This window comes from Pseudorca crassidens, chromosome 8 (assembly GCF_039906515.1).
Source record: "Pseudorca crassidens isolate mPseCra1 chromosome 8, mPseCra1.hap1, whole genome shotgun sequence".
Lineage (NCBI taxonomy): Eukaryota > Metazoa > Chordata > Mammalia > Artiodactyla > Delphinidae > Pseudorca > Pseudorca crassidens.
The window spans coordinates 77,983,301-78,001,900 of record NC_090303.1 but is presented as its reverse complement, the minus strand read 5'-3'; the positions used below and the strand labels follow the sequence as shown (position 1 = coordinate 78,001,900).

At 39.0% G+C, this 18,600-nt stretch overlaps 1 protein-coding gene across 7 annotated transcripts in view; it reads right to left on the bottom strand.

Annotated features, from left to right (window-relative positions):
• Positions 1-17,470, bottom strand: part of CPED1 (cadherin like and PC-esterase domain containing 1) — a 300,373-nt gene extending 282,903 nt beyond the window's left edge. For 3 of the 7 annotated variants that reach the window (XM_067746829.1, XM_067746831.1, XM_067746836.1), the window contains exon 1: positions 16,306-17,469. In XM_067746829.1, the coding sequence (XP_067602930.1) occupies positions 16,306-16,554 (249 nt within the window). In that variant the 5' untranslated portion in view covers positions 16,555-17,469. Of the gene's footprint in view, positions 1-9,888; positions 9,982-13,449; positions 13,538-16,305 lie in introns of those variants that run through there. The other 4 variants (XM_067746835.1, XM_067746834.1, XM_067746832.1 and 1 more) reach the window with 4 other exon arrangements.
• Positions 17,471-18,600: the final 1,130 nt, after the last annotated feature.

Genomic DNA, 18,600 nt, shown 5'->3' with positions numbered 1-18,600 from the left:
AGTCCAGTTTATTTTTAAAGGGTCCACCAGATGATCTCATAGGTCAGGCCTAAAGAAGAAAGCACCTCTTCAAACACAACAGATTGCTTTGGTTTTCTCAGGAAAGCAGGAGGTAAGGACATCTTATAAATGGAGAAGGACCTGGATGAACCCGGTGAAGATCAGTGTTTAAGAACCCAATTGAAAGCCCAAAAGAAGAATTTAAGGACTGCTGGCCACCACAGGAAGTCCTGTACTGGACACACAGCGTGAATTATACGAGTTCCCATTCATCCATTCATTCAACGTTTTATGTGCCAGGCATTGTATAAACTTGATCCCTGCCCTGATGTAACTGCCAGTAATTTATTAGAAGGTTTTGTGTAAATGCTAGATTTCTCAGGGAGTGGTTGCATTATTGCAAGTACTTGGTTACTTTGTTCAGGGTTTTGCTAAGAATTGTGCTTAAGATCATGTGCACATCTTTGGATGATGAGACATCCTCCCATTTATATCACAGAGAAGGGCTCCTTTTAAAGTGTTGTTATTTTATATTAAAAGCAGGAGACAATTCTAGCTTCTTGAGGTTTCTATTTCTGACAGAAGATATTTTCACAAATACATTTTCTCTGCTCTACAGCAAACAAGTGTGTTTAAAGCAGACATAGTATTACTTTAACCATTGTTTCTTTAAAAGAAAAGTAATCAGCTTACCTCTTTTTGCCTCTATACTCCCCCATGAAAAAGAAAATTAACTGCTCCAAATCTATCTGCTCTAAAAATAGCTTATGTATAGCGCTAAAATACATGGATAAATAGGGTTAGCTTATGTGTAGGAAGCTTCAGATGTGTTATTAATTTTCACTATTTACTCGGAAAAAATAATTAATAATAAATGGAGGAGTGAGGAAAAACCCATTTGAAATGACTTCTGCCCTCTGGGTGTGTCCAGTAGGGAAGGTTTACTGCTCAGTATGAAAATCGACTTTCTGGCTGATACTTTGCTAAAGTCAGGCAGTTCCTGCCTGCCACATAAAAGTTAATTTCCTGTTCTATTTTTCCTGAGGCATCTGTGTACTTTGGCTAAATTAATGCTAGATTTTCCACTAGGAAAGAAGCAGGTTTAAGGCTGAAACTATTGGAATGCTATTATACTTCCTATCACTTGTTAAAGAAACAGTGAAACTCAACTGTGACAGTGCCAATTTGGACTCCTAGTGGCATTTTCAAAAATAACTATAACCTGACATCTGTATAGCACACTATACTATAAGTTTTTAAAGAGAAGAAGGAGTATTCCTGGTACTCACAGTTATGCTGTATATATGCACTCTTCTCCCTCAGAGGCGCCAAGTGCAATGAGAATATTTTCATGGCCTTATTCTTTGGGACGTGTTAAATTAATTGAACAAGTAGGCCTGTAGACTGAGGTGGCTGTAATGCCAGTGGTCTATATAAGCAAATCAAAGTGGAGGTTTTGAAACTGACACTTAAGGACAACCAATCACAAGCAGCAAAGGAGGCTTTAAGTTGTGGCCAATCGATAATTGCCTTGCTCTGCTTCCTTCCACCTTTTCTCCGTAAAAGTCTCTCCCTGGGCTCGTGCCCTCGGAGCGTTCCTAGCCACTTCAGGTTTGGTGCTGCCCAGTTGGAATCTACTTTTGCTCAAATAAAGTCTTAAAATTTCCAATGTGCCTCAGTTTACCTTTTAACAAATGTGACAATGCTTAGTCGCCTGCCTTTTATAATCTCCATGTTTTCCAAAGCATTCTGCCTAATTCGTGCCTAACTTGATCCCATATCATCCCTGTAACAGGCATTCCCACCCACATGCCGCAGTCCGCGAAAATGAACCCCAAAGGGTCACTTGTCCATGGTCACTCAACTTTTCAGCATCGGTTCCGGGTCCCCATCTGTGTGTGTTCTCTTTTGCCTGGAGACTGTGAGTGGGGCGCAACAAGATCTGCCTCAGATACACAGACTTTTAACAGGTGGTTCAGGACGTTTCCAGAAGTCTACACCACCAGCCCGACACCATCCACTTTTTCTTATTGCAAAACCGACGAGAAACACCAGGATCCTGGAGCAATATTACTATTTAAATAAATTCTCCTTTCTTCCCATAGATTAGTCATTGTCATCAGGCTTTTTCCCTTGCCTGACTCTCCCATCCTGAACTGGCCACTCTTCCCCAGATGTCTCTCTTAGTCATAGTCAGAATGGCAGCAGATACCGGGTTCTTTTTGTCAAGATCAGCTGTGAGGTATGTTATAAGATATTGGCTATATTGGCTATAAAAAGAATTAAAATATCAAAATTTGTAATAATTTACACTTTATAAATCAGGGAACACGTGCTGCATGCCCACTACTTGCAGGCAAACACTTTCTTGAGTGGGAGAAGAAGGAAGTATTGTGCACAGCCCTGGAAAACCAGTGGAATGTGCCTGCGTTTGACTGCACTGAGAGTGTCAAAAAGAAAAGTGACAGACGGTTAGTATAGGACACACCGCTTTACACACCTGCCTAAGCAAAATATAACGAAGAAAGCACATAGGCTGAGGATCAAAAATATGTACTATACGTGCATTATTGAAACAAATATAAGCCCTTTAAAGGGCTTGTTTTTGTGGTCAGAGCTTAAACCCAGCTTCTCAGGGGCAAGAAGGACACCATAATTTATTGAACACCAACTCTGGTCAGCCACCATGCTTACTGTTTTCAAACATATAATCAGTTTTCACAAGTAAGGCTTAGTTAGCTTCATTTTTCCAACGAGAAAATTGAGAGTTTAGAAGTCCAGGTAAAATTTGTCTATGTGCTATAGCTAGTAAATGACACATCTGGAATTTGAACCAATGTGTAAGAAAGCCCATGTTTGTTCCACAACATTCTGATGCTCTATTAGACTGCTTATTCCGTATACTAAACAGGTTTGGGGTTAGAAGCCTTGCTGGGGATGGTCAGGTCTGTTCTCCCCATCAATATGCAGAGTCTCAGAGCCTCCCCCTTAAAGAGTTCTTCTGATTGGGTTGCAGTACAAGCAAACTGGTGGGGGGTTCTGTTCAGAGTCCCCAAGTAAGGATTAGTGAAACCAATGCAGTTCCATTTCAGAACACGTTGATAGGACCCATTCTGCACTTTCAAATTCATGTGCTCTTTTTAATTATTACTTTGGTTCATCTATTAAGTACCCAAAGCCTCTATTAGTGAATTTAATTGAAAGTTGAATAAATTTTTTTCATTAAGATCCTTATATATAAACAAGACTCAATCAATACGTCTTCTATCATTATATTCCTTTTTTAACCCTGTGCCTGATAACCAAGATATTTTGGTTTGCATTTTGAACAAGTCTTTGTAAAGTACAAAGGTTGACAAAAGACTTTTACCTTGCAGATTTCCAACTTTGGTATAGTTTCTGTTAGAGAACATAAATCCTATTTTAGAACATGAGCTCATCGTTTTAGTGAGAATGGCTCCCTAGAAAAAATATCCAGTGGAAACCAAACAGAAAAGTAAAACCAAAACATTTTTTCACCCCAAAGGCCACAGACTCCAAGTTGATAATAGGAAGCACTTTTTATAATGTCAGTGTATCCAGTGGTTTCCATCTCAGAGGGTTTATCTTATGAGAGTTTCCAATTCCATTAGAACAAGAAACAGAATTGCTTACAGAGAGAAAGGCAGAGGCTGTTGCCACTATTGTGCAAAAAAAAACAAAAGAGAGAATGACACCTATAAACTGATTAATTCCTCGGTTCAAAGGAAATGTAACATAACTTGCTTAAATATGAGCTTCATCAAGACTTCATTAAAGTTTGTCTAATGTAAGCAAATTCGAATTTGTATAAAATTCTCTCAGTATGAACAATTTTTCATCCATGTGCATATTTCACTGTAAAAATTTAACATAGCTCTAATCAACTATCTCAGAGAGAGACTGGTTCAAGATGGCGGAGTAGAAGGATGTATGCTTACCCCCTATTGTAAGAGCACCGGAATCACAATTAACTGCTAAACAATCATCGACAGGAAGACACTAGAACTCACCAAAAAAGATACCCCACATCCAAAGACAAAGGAGAAGCCGCAGTGAGACAGTAGGAGGAACGCAATCACGATAAAATCAAATCCCATAACCACTGGGTGGGTAACTCACAAACTGGAGAACAATTATATCACGGAAGTCCACCTACTGGAGTGAAGGTTCTGAGCCCCACGTCAGGCATCCCAACCTGTGCGTCGGCAATGGGAGCAGGAATCAGGAATTCCCAGAGAATCGGACTTTGAAGCCTAGCAGGATTTGATTGCAGGACTTAGACGGACTGAGGGAAACAGAGACTGCACAAAATAGTGTGTGAATCAGGACCAAGGGGAAAGGAGCAGTGACCTCATAGGAGACTGAACCAGACCTACTGCTATTGCTGGAGGGTCTCCTGCAGCAGCAGAAGGTGGCTGTGGCTCACTGCGGGGACAAAGACACTGGCAGCAGAAGTTCCAGGAAGTACTCCTTGGCATGAGCCCTCTCAGAGTCCGCTATTAGCCACACCAAAGACCCAGTAGCCTCCGGTGCTGGGTCACCTCAGGCCAAACAACCAACAGGGAGGGAACTCAGTCCCACCCATGAGCAGACAAGTGGATTAAAGTTTTACTGAGCTCTGCCAACCAGAGCAACACCCAGCTCTACCCACCAGCAGTCCCTCCCATCAGGAAACTTACGCAAGCTTCTTACATAGTCTCATCCACCAGAGGGCAGACAGCAGAAGCAAGAAGAACTACAAGCCTGCAGCCTGTGGAACGAAAACCACATTCAGAGAAAGATACAAAAAATGAAAAGGCAGAGGACTACATACCAGATGAAGGCACAAGATAAAACCCCAGCAAAACAATTAAATGAAGTGGAGATAGGCAACCTTCCAGAAAAAGAATTCAGAATAATGATAGTGAGGATGATCCAGGACCTTGGAAAAAGAATAGAGGCAAAGATCGAGAAGAAGCAAGAAAGGTTTAACAAAGACCTAGAAGAATTAAAGAACAAAAAAACAGAGATGAACAATACAATAACTGAAATGAAAAATACACTAGACAGAATCAACAGCAGAATAACTGAAGCAGAAGAATGGATAAGTGACCTGGAAGACAGAATGGTGGAATTCACTGCCACGGAACAGAATAAGAAAAAAGAATGAAAAGAAATGAAGACAGCCTAAGAGACCTCTGGGACACCATTAAATGCACCAACATTCACATTATAGGGGTCCCAGAAGGAGAAGAGAGAGAGAAAGGATCCGAGAAAATATTTGAAGAGATTATAGTCAAAAACTTCCCTAACATGGTAAAGGAAATAGCCACTCAAGTCCAGGAAGCGCAAAGAGTCCCAGGCAGGAAAAACCCAAGGAGAAACATGCCGAGACACACAGTAATCAAATTGACAAAAATTGAAGACAAAGGAAAATTATTAAAAGCAATAAGGGAAAAACAACAAATAACACACACAGGAACTCCCCCATAAGGTTAAAAGCTGATTTCTCAGCAGAAACTCTATAAGCCAGAAGGGAGTGGCATGATATACTTAAAGTGATGAAAGGGAAGAACCTACAACCAAGATTACTCTACCTGGCAAGGATCTCATTCAGATTCGATGGAGAAATCAAAAGCTTTACAGACAAGCAAAAACTAAGAGAATTCAGCACCACCAAACCAGCTCTACAACAAATGCTAAAGGAAATTCTCTAAGTGGGAGACACAAGAGAAGAAAAGGACCTACAAAAACAACCCAAAACAATTAAGAAAACAGTCTTAGGAACATACATATCGATAATTACCTTAAACATGAATGGATTAAATGCTCCAAACAAAAGACACAGGCTTGCTGAATGGATACAAAAACAAGACCCACACATATGCTGTCTACAAGAGACCAACTTTAGACCTAGGGACACATACAGACTGAAAGTGAGGGGTTGGGAAAAGATACTCCATGCAAATGGAAAGCAAAAGAAAGCTGGAGTAGCAATATTCCTATCAGATAAAATAGACTTTAAAATAAAGAATGTTACAAGAGACAAGGAAGGACATTACATAAGGATCAAGGGATCAATCTAAGAAGAAGATATAACAATTATAAATATATATGCACCCAACATAGGAGCACCTCAATACATAAGGCAACTGCTAACAGCTCTAAAACAGGAAATCGACAGTAACACAATAATAGTGGGGGGACTTTAACACCTCACTTACACCAATGGACAGATCATCCAAAATGAAAATAAATAAGGAAAGAGAAGCTTTAAATGACACAATAGACCAGATAGATTTAATTCATATTTATAGGACATTCCATCCAAAAACAGCAGATTACACTTGCTTCTCAAATGTGCACGGAACATTCTCCAGGATAGATCACATCTTGGGTCACAAATGAAGCCTCAGTAAATTTAAGAAAATTGAAATCATATCAAGCATCTTTTCTGACCACAATGCTATGAGATTAGAAATGAATCACAGGGAAAACTATGTTAAAAAAAAAAAACACATGGAGGCTAAACAATATGTTACTAAATAACCAAGAGATCACTGAAGAAATCAAAGAGGAAATCAAAAAATATCTTGAGACAAAGGACAATGAAAACATGATGATCCAAAACCTATGGGATGCAGCAAAAGCAGTTCTAAGAGGGAAGTTTATAGCTATACAAGCCTACCTCAAGAAACAAGAAAAATATCAAATAAACAATCTAAGCTTACATCTAAAGGAACTAGAGAAAGAAGAACAAACAAAACCCAAAGTTAGTAGAAGGAAAGAAATCATAAAGATCAGAGCAGAAATAAATGAAATAGAAACAAAGAAAACAATAGCAAAAATCACTAAAACTAAAAGCTGGTTCTTTGAGAAGATAAGCAAAATTGATAAACCTTTAGCCAAACTCATCAAGAAAAAGAGGGAGAGGACTAAAATCAATGACATTAGAAATGAAAAAAGATAAGTTACAACAGACACTGCAGAAATACAAAGCATCCTAAGAGACTACTACAAGCAACTCTATGCCAATAAAAGGGACAACTGGGAAGAAATGGACAAATTCTTAGACTGGTATAACCTTCCAAACCTGAACCAGGAAGAAATAGAAAATATGAACAGAGCAATCACAAGTAATGAAATTGAAACTGGGATTAAAAATCTTCCAACAAACAAAGGCCCAGGTCCAGATGGCTTCACAGGTGAAGTCTGTCAAACATTTAGAGAAGAGCTAACACCCAACCTTCTCAAACTCTTCCAAAAAATTAAAGAGGAAGGAACACTCCCAAACTCATTCTATGAGGCCACCGTAAGCCTGATACCAAAACCAGACAAAGATACTACAAAAAAAGAAAATTACAGAACAATATCAGTGATGAATATAGATGCAAAAATCATCAAAAGAATACTAGCAGACAGAATCCAACAACACACTGAAAGGATCATACACCATGATCAAATGGGATTTATCCCAGGGATGCAAGGATTCTTCAATATATGCAAATCAATCAATGTGATACACCATATTAACAAACTGAAGGAGAAAAACCATATGACCATCTCAATAGATGCAGAAAAAGCTTTTGACAAAATTCAACACCCATTTACAACTTTCTCCAGAAAGTGGGCATAGAGGGTAACTACCTCAACATAATAAAGGCCATATATGAAAAACCCACAGCCAACATCATTCTCAATGGTGAAAAATTGAAAGCATTTCCTCTAAGATCAGCAACAAGACAAGGATGTCCACTCTTGCCACTATTACTCAACATAGTATTGCAAGTCCTAGCCATGGCAATCAGAGAAGAAAAAGAAATAAAAGGAATACAAATTGGAAAAGAAGACGTAAAACTGTCACTGTTTGCAGATGACATGATACTATACACAGAGAATCCTCAAGATGCCACCAGAAAACTACTAGAGTTAATCATTGAATCTGGTAAAGTTTCAGGATACAAAATTAATGCACAGAAATCTCTTGCATTCCTAGACACTAACAACGAAAGATCAGAAAGAGAAATTAAAAAAACAATCCCATTCACCATTGCAACAAAAAGAATAAAATACCTAGGAATAAATCTACCTAAGGAGGTAAAAGACCTGTACTCAGAAAACTGTAAGACATTGATGAAAGAAATCAAAGATGACACAAACAGATGGAGAGATATATCATGTTCTTCGACTGGAAGAATCAACATTTTGAAAATGACTATACTACCCAAAGCAACCTACAGATTCAATGCAATCCCCATCAAATTACCAAGGGTATTTTTTACAGAACTAGAACAAAAAAAATCTTAAAATTTGTATGGAGACAAAAAAGACCCCAAATAGCCAAAGCAATCTTGAGGGAAGAAAACAGAGCTGGAGAAATTAGACTCCCTGACTTCAGACTGTACTACAAAGCTACAGTAATCACAACAATATGGTACTGGCACAAAAACAGAAATATAGATCAATGGAACAGGATCGAAAGCCCGGAGATAAACCCAGGCACCTATGGTCAACTAATCTATGACAAAAGAGGCAAGGATATACAATGGAAAAAAGAGAGTCTCTTCAATAAGGGGTGCTGGGAAAACTGGACAGCTTCATTTAAAAGAATGAAATTAGAACACTCCCTAACACCATACACAAAAATAAACTCAAAATGGATTAAAGACCTAAATGTAAGACCAGACACTATAAAACTCTTAGAGGAAAACACAGGAAGAACACTCTTTGACATAATCAAAGCAAGATCTTTTTGACCCACCTCCTATAGTAACGGAAATAAAAATAAACATAAACAAATGGGACTAATGAAACTTAAAAGCTTTTGCACAGCAAAGGAAACCATAAACAAGACGAAAAGAGAACCCTCAGAATGGGAGAAAATATTTGTAAACGAATCAACGGACAAAGGATTAATCTCCAAAATATATAAACAGCTCATGCAGCTCAATAACAAAAAAACAACCAACCCAATCAAAAAATGAGCAGAAAACCTAAACAGATATTTCTCCAAAGAAGACATACAGATGGCCAAGAGGCACATGAAAAGCTGCTCAACATCACTAATTATTAGAGAAATGCAAATCAAAACTACAATGAGGTACCACCTCACACCAGTTAGAATGGGCATCATCAGAAAATCTATAAACAACAAATGCTGGAGAGGGTGTGGAGAAAAGGGAATCCTCTTGCACTGTTAGTGGGAGTGTAAATTGATACAGCCACTATGGAGAACAAAACGGAGGTTCCTTAAAAAATTAAAAATAGAATTACCATATGACCTAGTTATCCCACTACTGGGCATACACCCAGAGAAAACCATAATTCAAAAAGACACATGCACCCCAATGTTCACTGAAGCACTATTTACAATAGCCAGGACATGGAAGCAACTTAAGTGTCCATCAACAGATGAATGGATAAAGAAGAAGTAGTACATATATACAATGGAATATTACTCAGCCATAAAAAGGAATGAAATTGGTTCATTTATTGAGACGTGGATGGATCTAGAGACTGTCATACAGAGTGAAGTAAGTCAGAAAGAGAAAAACAAATATCATATATTAACACATATATGTGGAATCTAGAAAAATGGTACAGATGAACCGTTTTTCAAGGCAGAAATAGCGTCACACGTGAAGAGAACAAACGTACGGACACCAAGTGGGGAAAGCGGGGTGGGGGGCTGGTGGTGGGATGAATTGGGAGATTGGTATTGACATATATATACTACTATGTATAAAATAGATAACTAATAAGGAAAACATCAAAAAATAAAATATATGCAAGTAGATTAATAAAAACAAACAAAAAAACTATCTCAGAGAAATCCACAAGCATTAAATGCTCATCATTAGCCCAAACAATTCTAGGAAAATCACATACCTGTTAGTATGCTGAAAACATCTCCTGAGAGACTCCTATACATAGACCTCTGTCTTTAGATGCCATCAGCTCTATTTTAGAATATTTACATCCAAATCTGGTTAAAATATAAAAACATGTAAAAGGAAAACCTCAATTTTTGTCAGAATGTGTTAAAAAAATGGAAATTGCTTGAGACAAAGAGGGGTTAAATGATGGTGACAGAGAAGCCAAGAGGGATGGAAGTATTTAGCGAGGCATATAGGTTAGGAGAGATTTTTTGTTCTGTAATTTATGGTAGATACTTGAGGATGTTTATTTAGAGGAGAAGAATCCCAAAGAGACAAATGAGCTGAAGAGAAGAAGAGAGCTGTATAATAACTGATGAAGGAAATTCAATGTAGCAAAACGCAAGATCGTTACACTAGGCAAAAGTGCAAGAAATGGTACAGGAAGGACTTCGAGGAATATTGGTACAGGGAAAAGACAGAGTGGAGGACCTGAGAGTTCAGTGAAGGCAAAAAGAGAGAAGGGCGGAGTTCCTCTCATCTCCTGGCCTCTGCTTTAAAGAGGACTGTCTCTGACCCTTAAACTCATGATTCATTTATTTATTCATTCATTGACTAGATATTTATTCAGTGCTCATGAGATATCAGATACTGTTTTGGCACTGGGGATGTAGCAATAAACCAGTCAAATAAAGTCGTTGCTGTTAAGGAGCTTATATTCTATGTAGGGAGACAGATAGTAAACAAATAGATAAATATTTATTCAGTGTCAAAAATCTTAACCTCTTTCCCCTACTCTACACCCATCTCATCTCTCCATATCCTCAGCTATAACGTGCGGATAGTGCTAGCATCGTAAATTAAAAAAAAAAAAAAAAATTCAGCCCAAACCAAAGACCTTGCTTAGAGGTAAGCAGGCCTCACTCTGAGTGACATTATCATCCTCCCTAGGTTTTATCTTGGTTCTAAAGGCTCATTTTACTGCGAAAAGGCAATAGCTTAGAGGCTGGAGAACAGGGAGAGAAACTCAATGTATCTTTCATCTCAGACTCTCCTTACCTAAGTACGTATGTTCACTGCCAGCAATAACTCATTGCTCACCTACTTTGGGAAGGCCAAATGTTAGGGTCTATAGAAACTACAGAGATGGGTAAATCCTCAAAGAGATTAAATAATAATTATCCTGATAGTTAATACTAACTGAGCACTTCCTACCCGCCAGACACTTCAAGTGCTTCACATGATTTCTCTCATTTAAGCTTCATGGTAGTCTTGTAAGGTGATAATATATGCATGTTCATGTGAGGAAAGAAAATCCTGAAGAGGTCAAGAAATGTTCCCAAGGTAGCAAGGTAAGAAGTGCTATTGATTTGACTTGAGAGCTCACATGCTGAACCATTCTGCCTCCCCAATTTTATTAGTTTCCCAGGGCTGCCATTACAGAGTACCACACACTGAGTGTCTTAAAGCAACAGAAATGTATTGTCTCACAACTCTGGAGGCTAGAAGCTAGAAATCAAGGTGTCAGCAGTGCCATGCTACCCCTGAAACCTGTAGAGAAATCCTTCCTGGCCTCTTCTGAGCATCTGGTGGTTTGCTGGCAAGCTTTGGGATTCCTTGGCTTGCACTCGCACAACTCCCATCTCTAAAACAGCATCTCAACTGGTCTGCCTGCCTTCAATTCGATCCCGTCCAGTCCACTCTGCAATGTGCATTCTGGAGTGTTCTCTCTATTCGTGCCACGTTTTGCTTTTCATTCTTTGGGGGTTCCCTGTTGCCTTCAGGACAGAATCTACACTCCTTATCATGCCCACATTTCCGACATCTATATCCTGCTGAACTCTCTACTGCATCTATTTGCCTTCTCGCTCTGCTTCCCCCCCACCCCCACCCCCCCCGCCACTCTTTAATTTCTTCTTTGCAAATGCGGTGTTTTCTGCTTGTAATACTCTTTTCTTTCTCTACACTTTCTAGTTCCTTCTCATCTTTCAAAATGTTGCCTTAAAGTTATGGATTCCCTAACATTCTCTTTATTTACTTGTCTGTCTCAGAGTGCTGTATATTTCTGTATCACCACTACCTGCCACAGTGTCTGGCAAGTATAAATTGTTCAACAAATATTTACTAAATAAATGAAGAAAATGAATGAATGAATGAAAGGGATGAGAAGGAGAAAAGGTAAAGATGAAGGAAGGGGTTTTTTTTCAGTTGGAGAGGAGAGCTCTCAGTGAGATAGTTACAAATATTTTGTTTAAAGAAAGTGATGCTATTTCCCAAGAGTAGGAACATATTTAGAAATTCTCTGTGGATTTTAGAAAGCAAAATTAGCACAACTACTGGATCAGACACTAGATCACCCTGCCCTACCCCTCCAAAGGGCATTACTCATGCCACTGTTGTGATCATAAAGCTATGGACACTTTTCACCACCGTGCCCACCAGAGACCTGGACGCTCCTATGCACATTACAGATTGAAAGGAGGGTCCACCCCGCTTTTACCTGGCAGCACTGCACCCACCGAGGCACTGGCTCCCCCATGGCCACCCAGAGAATCCACGCAATACTACTTAGAGGTAGCATGGGACCAATTCTAACCAATGAAAGACGGAAGAAAGAGAAAGCCAGGAGACAGAAAAATTGCTTGTCCTTCTTGCCTTTTTCCCCCGGTGCCTGTTCTGAGTTGCAGTAGTTTAATACGGCCTCTCTGGAAATGTCTCCCAATAATTCACCCATTTGTGTTTGCTCTCCTTTTTTCGTTATTTCCCCCTCTCTCATATTCCTGGGATTGCACCAACCAATACAATGTTATCATTTAAGTGTTTGCCATAGATTCTGTTTTGGGAAAACCTAGACTAAACAAGTAATTTTTAGAATTTTCAAATGCTAAATATATCATGCATTATTAGAAACAGAAACAGATTAAATAAGAAGTATTTGTAGTGAAAACATTCACTTATCTGCATTGGCTTATTGTTGGACACTGGGAGAGTAGTTGTAGGGAACTGTCACTGAAAATAGTCAAGAAGAAATGGAGAACAAAGAGTCAAACAACAAAGAAATAGTCTCCTTGTGGAACATCAACAAGAGATAATCAGAAACACATGGCTATGGTGAGTACAAATATATTCCCCAAAGAGCTAAGTTTCCAATAAAGGAGCATTTACCAAGGAAATTTTCTTCCATTGTGTCTGTTTATAATTTAATGTGCTTCCTATGTTATGGAATATTGAAATGTTAGATTCTAGGAAAATAAATAAATCTATTGTGTGACCTACTTCAGTGAAGAGAACTCAAATTGTCTTCAGTTGATATATTAAGTTGAAATAATTTTAAGACACAGCACAAGCAACTAATATTGGGAGAAAACCCAGAAAAAATGACAAAATTACATCTGCTTAGCAAGGCTGTTTGTAAAGCTCGAATGGAAAAAGGAATCTGGCCAGAGGAGGGAGCGCACTTCCTCACTACGGAAAGTTGGCATATACCATACCATGATCTCAATCTGTGCTGAAAACAGTTTTAGACATTGAACCAGATCCCAGTTACAAAGGTGTAAAGAGCACAGTCACTTACCTTTAAATATTTGCTACTCCAGAACGCTCTGTTACTTGGCTGGTAAAGCATAAAAGGTCCTCTCTTAGAAACAACTACAACCAAAACAACTGGGAAATACTTATTGCTTATTCATGAAAGTATGAAAACTATGATTTGAGAAATACGCTATGAGCATACTTCGGTTTCAGAATGTCTATCCCTGCAGACACTATAGCATTCACTGAAATAGTTTTTCAAATGTCTTCTAGTGGATTCGTTAAGATTTTTTTTCCTTTTTTAGATTTATAAACTCAGACCCAACTTTTCCTGAAGGGGCAATGAAAGTTGAAATGTACTGCTTTTTAAGCATTGTCTTATTTCCTAGTGTTTCTTTAGGTCTGAATATCTGAAGAGGATCATAGTTTTTCCCAGAGAACAGCACATACATGTACACACATTTTTTGCATAAAATGCTTGGGTTTGGTAGACATCTTATACATCCAAATACTTTCTGGAATCCATGAACCTGAGGTCAAAACCAGCTGTTTTAGGTAACTTTAAAAGTCACCTAAAGATGGATGGATACAAGTAAGGGAAAGCGCTAGTAAAATGAATATTTTGGTTTGCCAATAAAAGTAATAACAAAACCCAAAATTTATAGATAGAAACAATGCATCTTCTATAAAATGCCTAAAAAGCTATATTTTAGGTCTTGAGGAAAATCTAGGTAGCATCTTATCAGTTATCTTTTTAATGAACTTCTTAGGTAGCTGTTTTTGAGAAGGATCTATGTATGTACTCCAAACACATTTCTTTCTTCACTTTAGCTGTCTGAAAGAATATTTAATCTTCAAAAAGTGATTATTATTTGATTCTTTTCTGGAACATATAATACAAGGAGAACTAATTTATATTGGATTTTAACTAACTTCCACATGATACTTTCTGTCTAATAAAAACTGGCTCTAAACCAAAGGCTGGCCCAAGTTAAGTTGAAAATAGAAGTACATGGCAAATGTTTGGAAATTCAGTTTTCATATCCACTGAGCTTCTGAACTATAATTGTGACTTCAGAATCTTGCTTACAGTTAAAATATTTAAGACTGTGGAAAAAAATCATCATGTGTTAGGCATTTTTTTGTGAAGAACATTCTAGAGTGAATGTTTTACACGAGCAGCCAATAAGTTTCAGATGGTTTATAAGTGGCAGGAGGTCCAAAGCTGAAATGGAATTTTCTGTGACAGCCTACAAATAACAGTTAACATATGCCTAAGTTACAGTCAAAAACAGGAGTCACCGTAAAGTCAAGTAGTGAGTAAGAAAGGCCGTAAGTTAATGAATAAAAACCTTTTTGTCCAAAGTTCTTAGCAAAAATTTTAGGTACTTAAAGAGCAAAACCGTCTCAAATATTTTTAAAGAAATTATAGTTATTGGAAACAAACAAGAAGTGACTTTCAAAGTCATAGTTTACACCATCATAAATTTGAGGTATTAAAAATGTAGATACGAGTTAAGTTAATGCTGGTATAAATTAACAAAAAATATAAATTCGTCAATTAATTTAATATTTGATTCACACTTGCCGTTGAAGTTTCATCCCGATATGTTTCTAGTGATATTATCTGCTTTTTTGTCCTATTTCTTGGTCAAGATATTTCTTGACATTGTTGATAAAATAATCACTCAGAAGTCTTCACATTTTCTTTGTTCAAACCTGATATTATCTCGTATTTCAGTATGTTCTTACAGCTGTGGTTTCACAAATTGTTATCAGAGCTTTGAATTTACTTTTTAGAGCATCTTCCCTGCAGTAGGGACCAGATGGATGTATCATGTCATAACGTGGCCTGCCTAAACATCTTTGAGTGTCATCATACCTACCTTACCTAGCTCAAAAGGTTATGAGTCTGAAATGAAATACATAAAAGAATTTTTTAAACAAGATGGTGTGGTGTTAGCAATAATGGTAGCAGTAAGTGTTGGTATTCAACAAGAAATTCTGCTCCAAACACTAACCATGATCATAGGACCTACCTAAATCTACTCTAGATATAAGATAGTACTTACAGATTCCTAAATTATCTTGCTACACTATTGCATAGAAATCAGTGGTTTTGCTATCATGAATATGTGTGTGTGTTTTTGTTTCTTTTCTAGACTGGATTATTTTAAAGGTCTTCATTTCACTAACAGGCATGAACAGAGTGGTATATTAAAATAGAAATTCTGTGTATTTACTTATGTTTCGTGTTTTTCCAACACTTGACAAGTAAGATTAGTAAAGTTAATTAGAATAATATAAGTATGGAATAATCTGTATTTTTCTAATTCTATAAGCAATGAAATGCCGTGTCAATTCTTTTGAAGAAGCCTATTATACTATTTTTTAAGTGCTTCAAAAAATAAATGTATTGCTTTAGAAATGTGACAAATAGACTTAACCAATTATAAAATGTAATTTTGCAGTAACTTCAAGTCTGGAATGGTCTGACCACTCATACTGACTGCCTTGAGGAAAGAGACACTCAACGTTTACCAAATTTTATGAATATTTGATTTTTGTTCCTGAACTGTAAATCTTCAGATCTCTCAGAATCCCTGTATTTTAGAAAGAATTCACATCATTCCCATCTCCTCCAAATTGTCTATTTCATTTAGCTGAAATGAAGTGAAATTCTGAGAGAGAAAATAATGACCAGGACTCTCTGGAAGTAAACATAAGAAGTTTAAGCTAACATGTGTTTCACTGTCATAAGGTCACTGTCTGGACTGTGTATACAGTCTGATCCTTTTCAGACCTCATGGAAGTTAATTTTAGTCTTACAGAAGGGACAGAGAGAAGCAGACTGCTATCTTTGCAGAGAATGTCAAGGTTAAGCTTATGACCGCCTTACCTTTCTGACTTCCTGTGCCTTATCAGAGAGAAGTAAGCACTGCTTGTCCAGGGACAATCCTTCCTTGCATCTGCTTGCCTGGGTTTCGGTGGGTGTGTTTGGGGCAGCCTCAGGGACAGCAGCTGTGAGCTTCCTTGCCCCCCGGAATGTCAGGGTCTGGTAGAAGAGACAGATTGCCACCACCAAGCCCACCAAGAAGGGCCGGGGGCAAAATCGCCGACGACAAAGGAACACTGGACGACAGACCATGACCAGTTCAGCTTCACTTGGCCCCTGTCCACGTTGCCGGAAAAGTCATAGCAGCTATTTTTTGTCAGCATGAAAAACACAAATCTGTCTTCTTTTTCCACAACTTAAATCAAATCAAGATAGCTCCATCCCCACTTAAGAACTTTCCGAAGTATCCTGCCAAAGAATCATCGGTCCCAAAAGTCTGCGGCGGTTAATAAGAGCCCTTCCATGGATGACAGTAAAAAGTGGTTGGCCTCGGTTAAAAAAAGACATCAAAATAATAATAGTTGTAACTAATAACCTGAGCGTACTCCAGGCTGTCAAACTGTTGCTTCCGGTAATGCCTTATTTTTCACAACATCCTTAAGCTCACAGTAAAAGCTTCACAGGAAAAGAGAAACAACACCAAAGTAAATCTGGAGTCTAAAAACAGCACCGGAGAACGCAATAGGTTTATACCATAGTGCCTGTTGCACGGCTGGAGGCGGGCCAGCTTGCCTTAACAGTTCCTCATTTTTCCTCCGGTTTTAAAGCTGTCCTGCTTTCAGCCTTTCATGTTTCTTAACTGCTTCCCTTCATTCCATTTTAAACTGCCACTTTCCTGTAAGCCTTCCCGGCTTTTAACAGAAAAAGGGAATACAGGGTCTGAAGGGACATGGTTACCATCCGCGGGGTTTGCCTTGTATTTGTTTCATTCCGTTTCGAGTTCAAAGTTCTACGTACTTACTCAGTTTTCATCCTTTTAGCCAGAAAAAAAAATACTTTCCATGATCCCCTAATGGATTGCTGATCAAAACCACTCGGAAGGAAACACCCAGTCGTATGACTCCAATTCATCTCCCACCCACGGACACACTCACGCAGGCACACAGAGCCACACGCGCGCGCCGGCCGCACTCGCTGAGGGGAGCCGGGAGCAGGGCGCAGGGAGCCGGGCGCGGGGCCCGCGGGCAGCGCAGCCACTGTCCGGCGAGGGGGCGGGGCTAAGGCCCGGGCTCTTAGGTCCTCGGGGGCGGCCGGAGCGCGCCGTTAGCCCAGGATCAGAAAGGGTGGGCTTCCCCAGACTGGAAACAACATTTCTCATTTCCCCTGAAATGTGACTGTCCACCCAGAGCTGTAGAATTTTAAATACATTATTTGATATTTGACCCCTTCTGGTTTTTTTTTCTAATACAGCATTGGAAAAACAAATAGCCCTTCGTCAGCTGATGTCAAAGGTCGAGGGGGAGACTAAAGCAGGCTCGGTGAGGGAATTGGGAGGATCTTCACTCGAAGGAATTACGGTCACTCTTATGGGGATAAGAGGGTCACGGGTACTGTCTGGACCTCAGAACATGAAAGTCTGTTGTATGCACTGATTCCACTGGAAATGATCTTTTTCTGCTCAGTACCTAACTCATATCACATTATTGCTCCTTTCCTGGACTAGGGCTGAGTCTTTCAAAGGCTAATTGCCTGACACTTCACTCCCGTGATGAGTGGACTATAGCAGACGTTGGTAACTTTCTCGGTCATCAGAAAGGGGTACGCAGCACGCTTTGTTCAGAAGTCAACTCAATCTAATGCTATACAGACTGCCACAAGGAACCCCTAACAGGGCAAGTCTGCAAACTCCATCCACTTTTGCTGAGTCGGCTCAGGGAATGCCATGGAGAAAGGCAATCTGTCCAGTGCATGTTGCTCACGTCTCCCAGCCTTTGCTTTGCGATCTCTGGACACCCAGGACTGGCTTAGGCTCACAGCAGATATTCTTCCAAGGCTCTTCTAAATAGGTTTTGTGACCTGTTTCTGACCAAAACTCGTTCTTGTGGGCTGAGGTTCTCCTGTGAGGCCACACCTCTAAAGTGATCCCATCCCTTAGGCACGCTGTCAGTCACTCGTATTTTGTGAGACGGAGCGCCCCCTACGGGTGCCTCGCTATTACAGATTCAGAGACAAAAGGTCATCTACCTTCTCGCTTGTAAGAAACTACTTTAACACCTTAACACATTAATTAAACTTTAGAGAATAAGTATTCACACTAAAGCTAGATTTATCCCGAACCCTTGCATATATCCCCTCCAG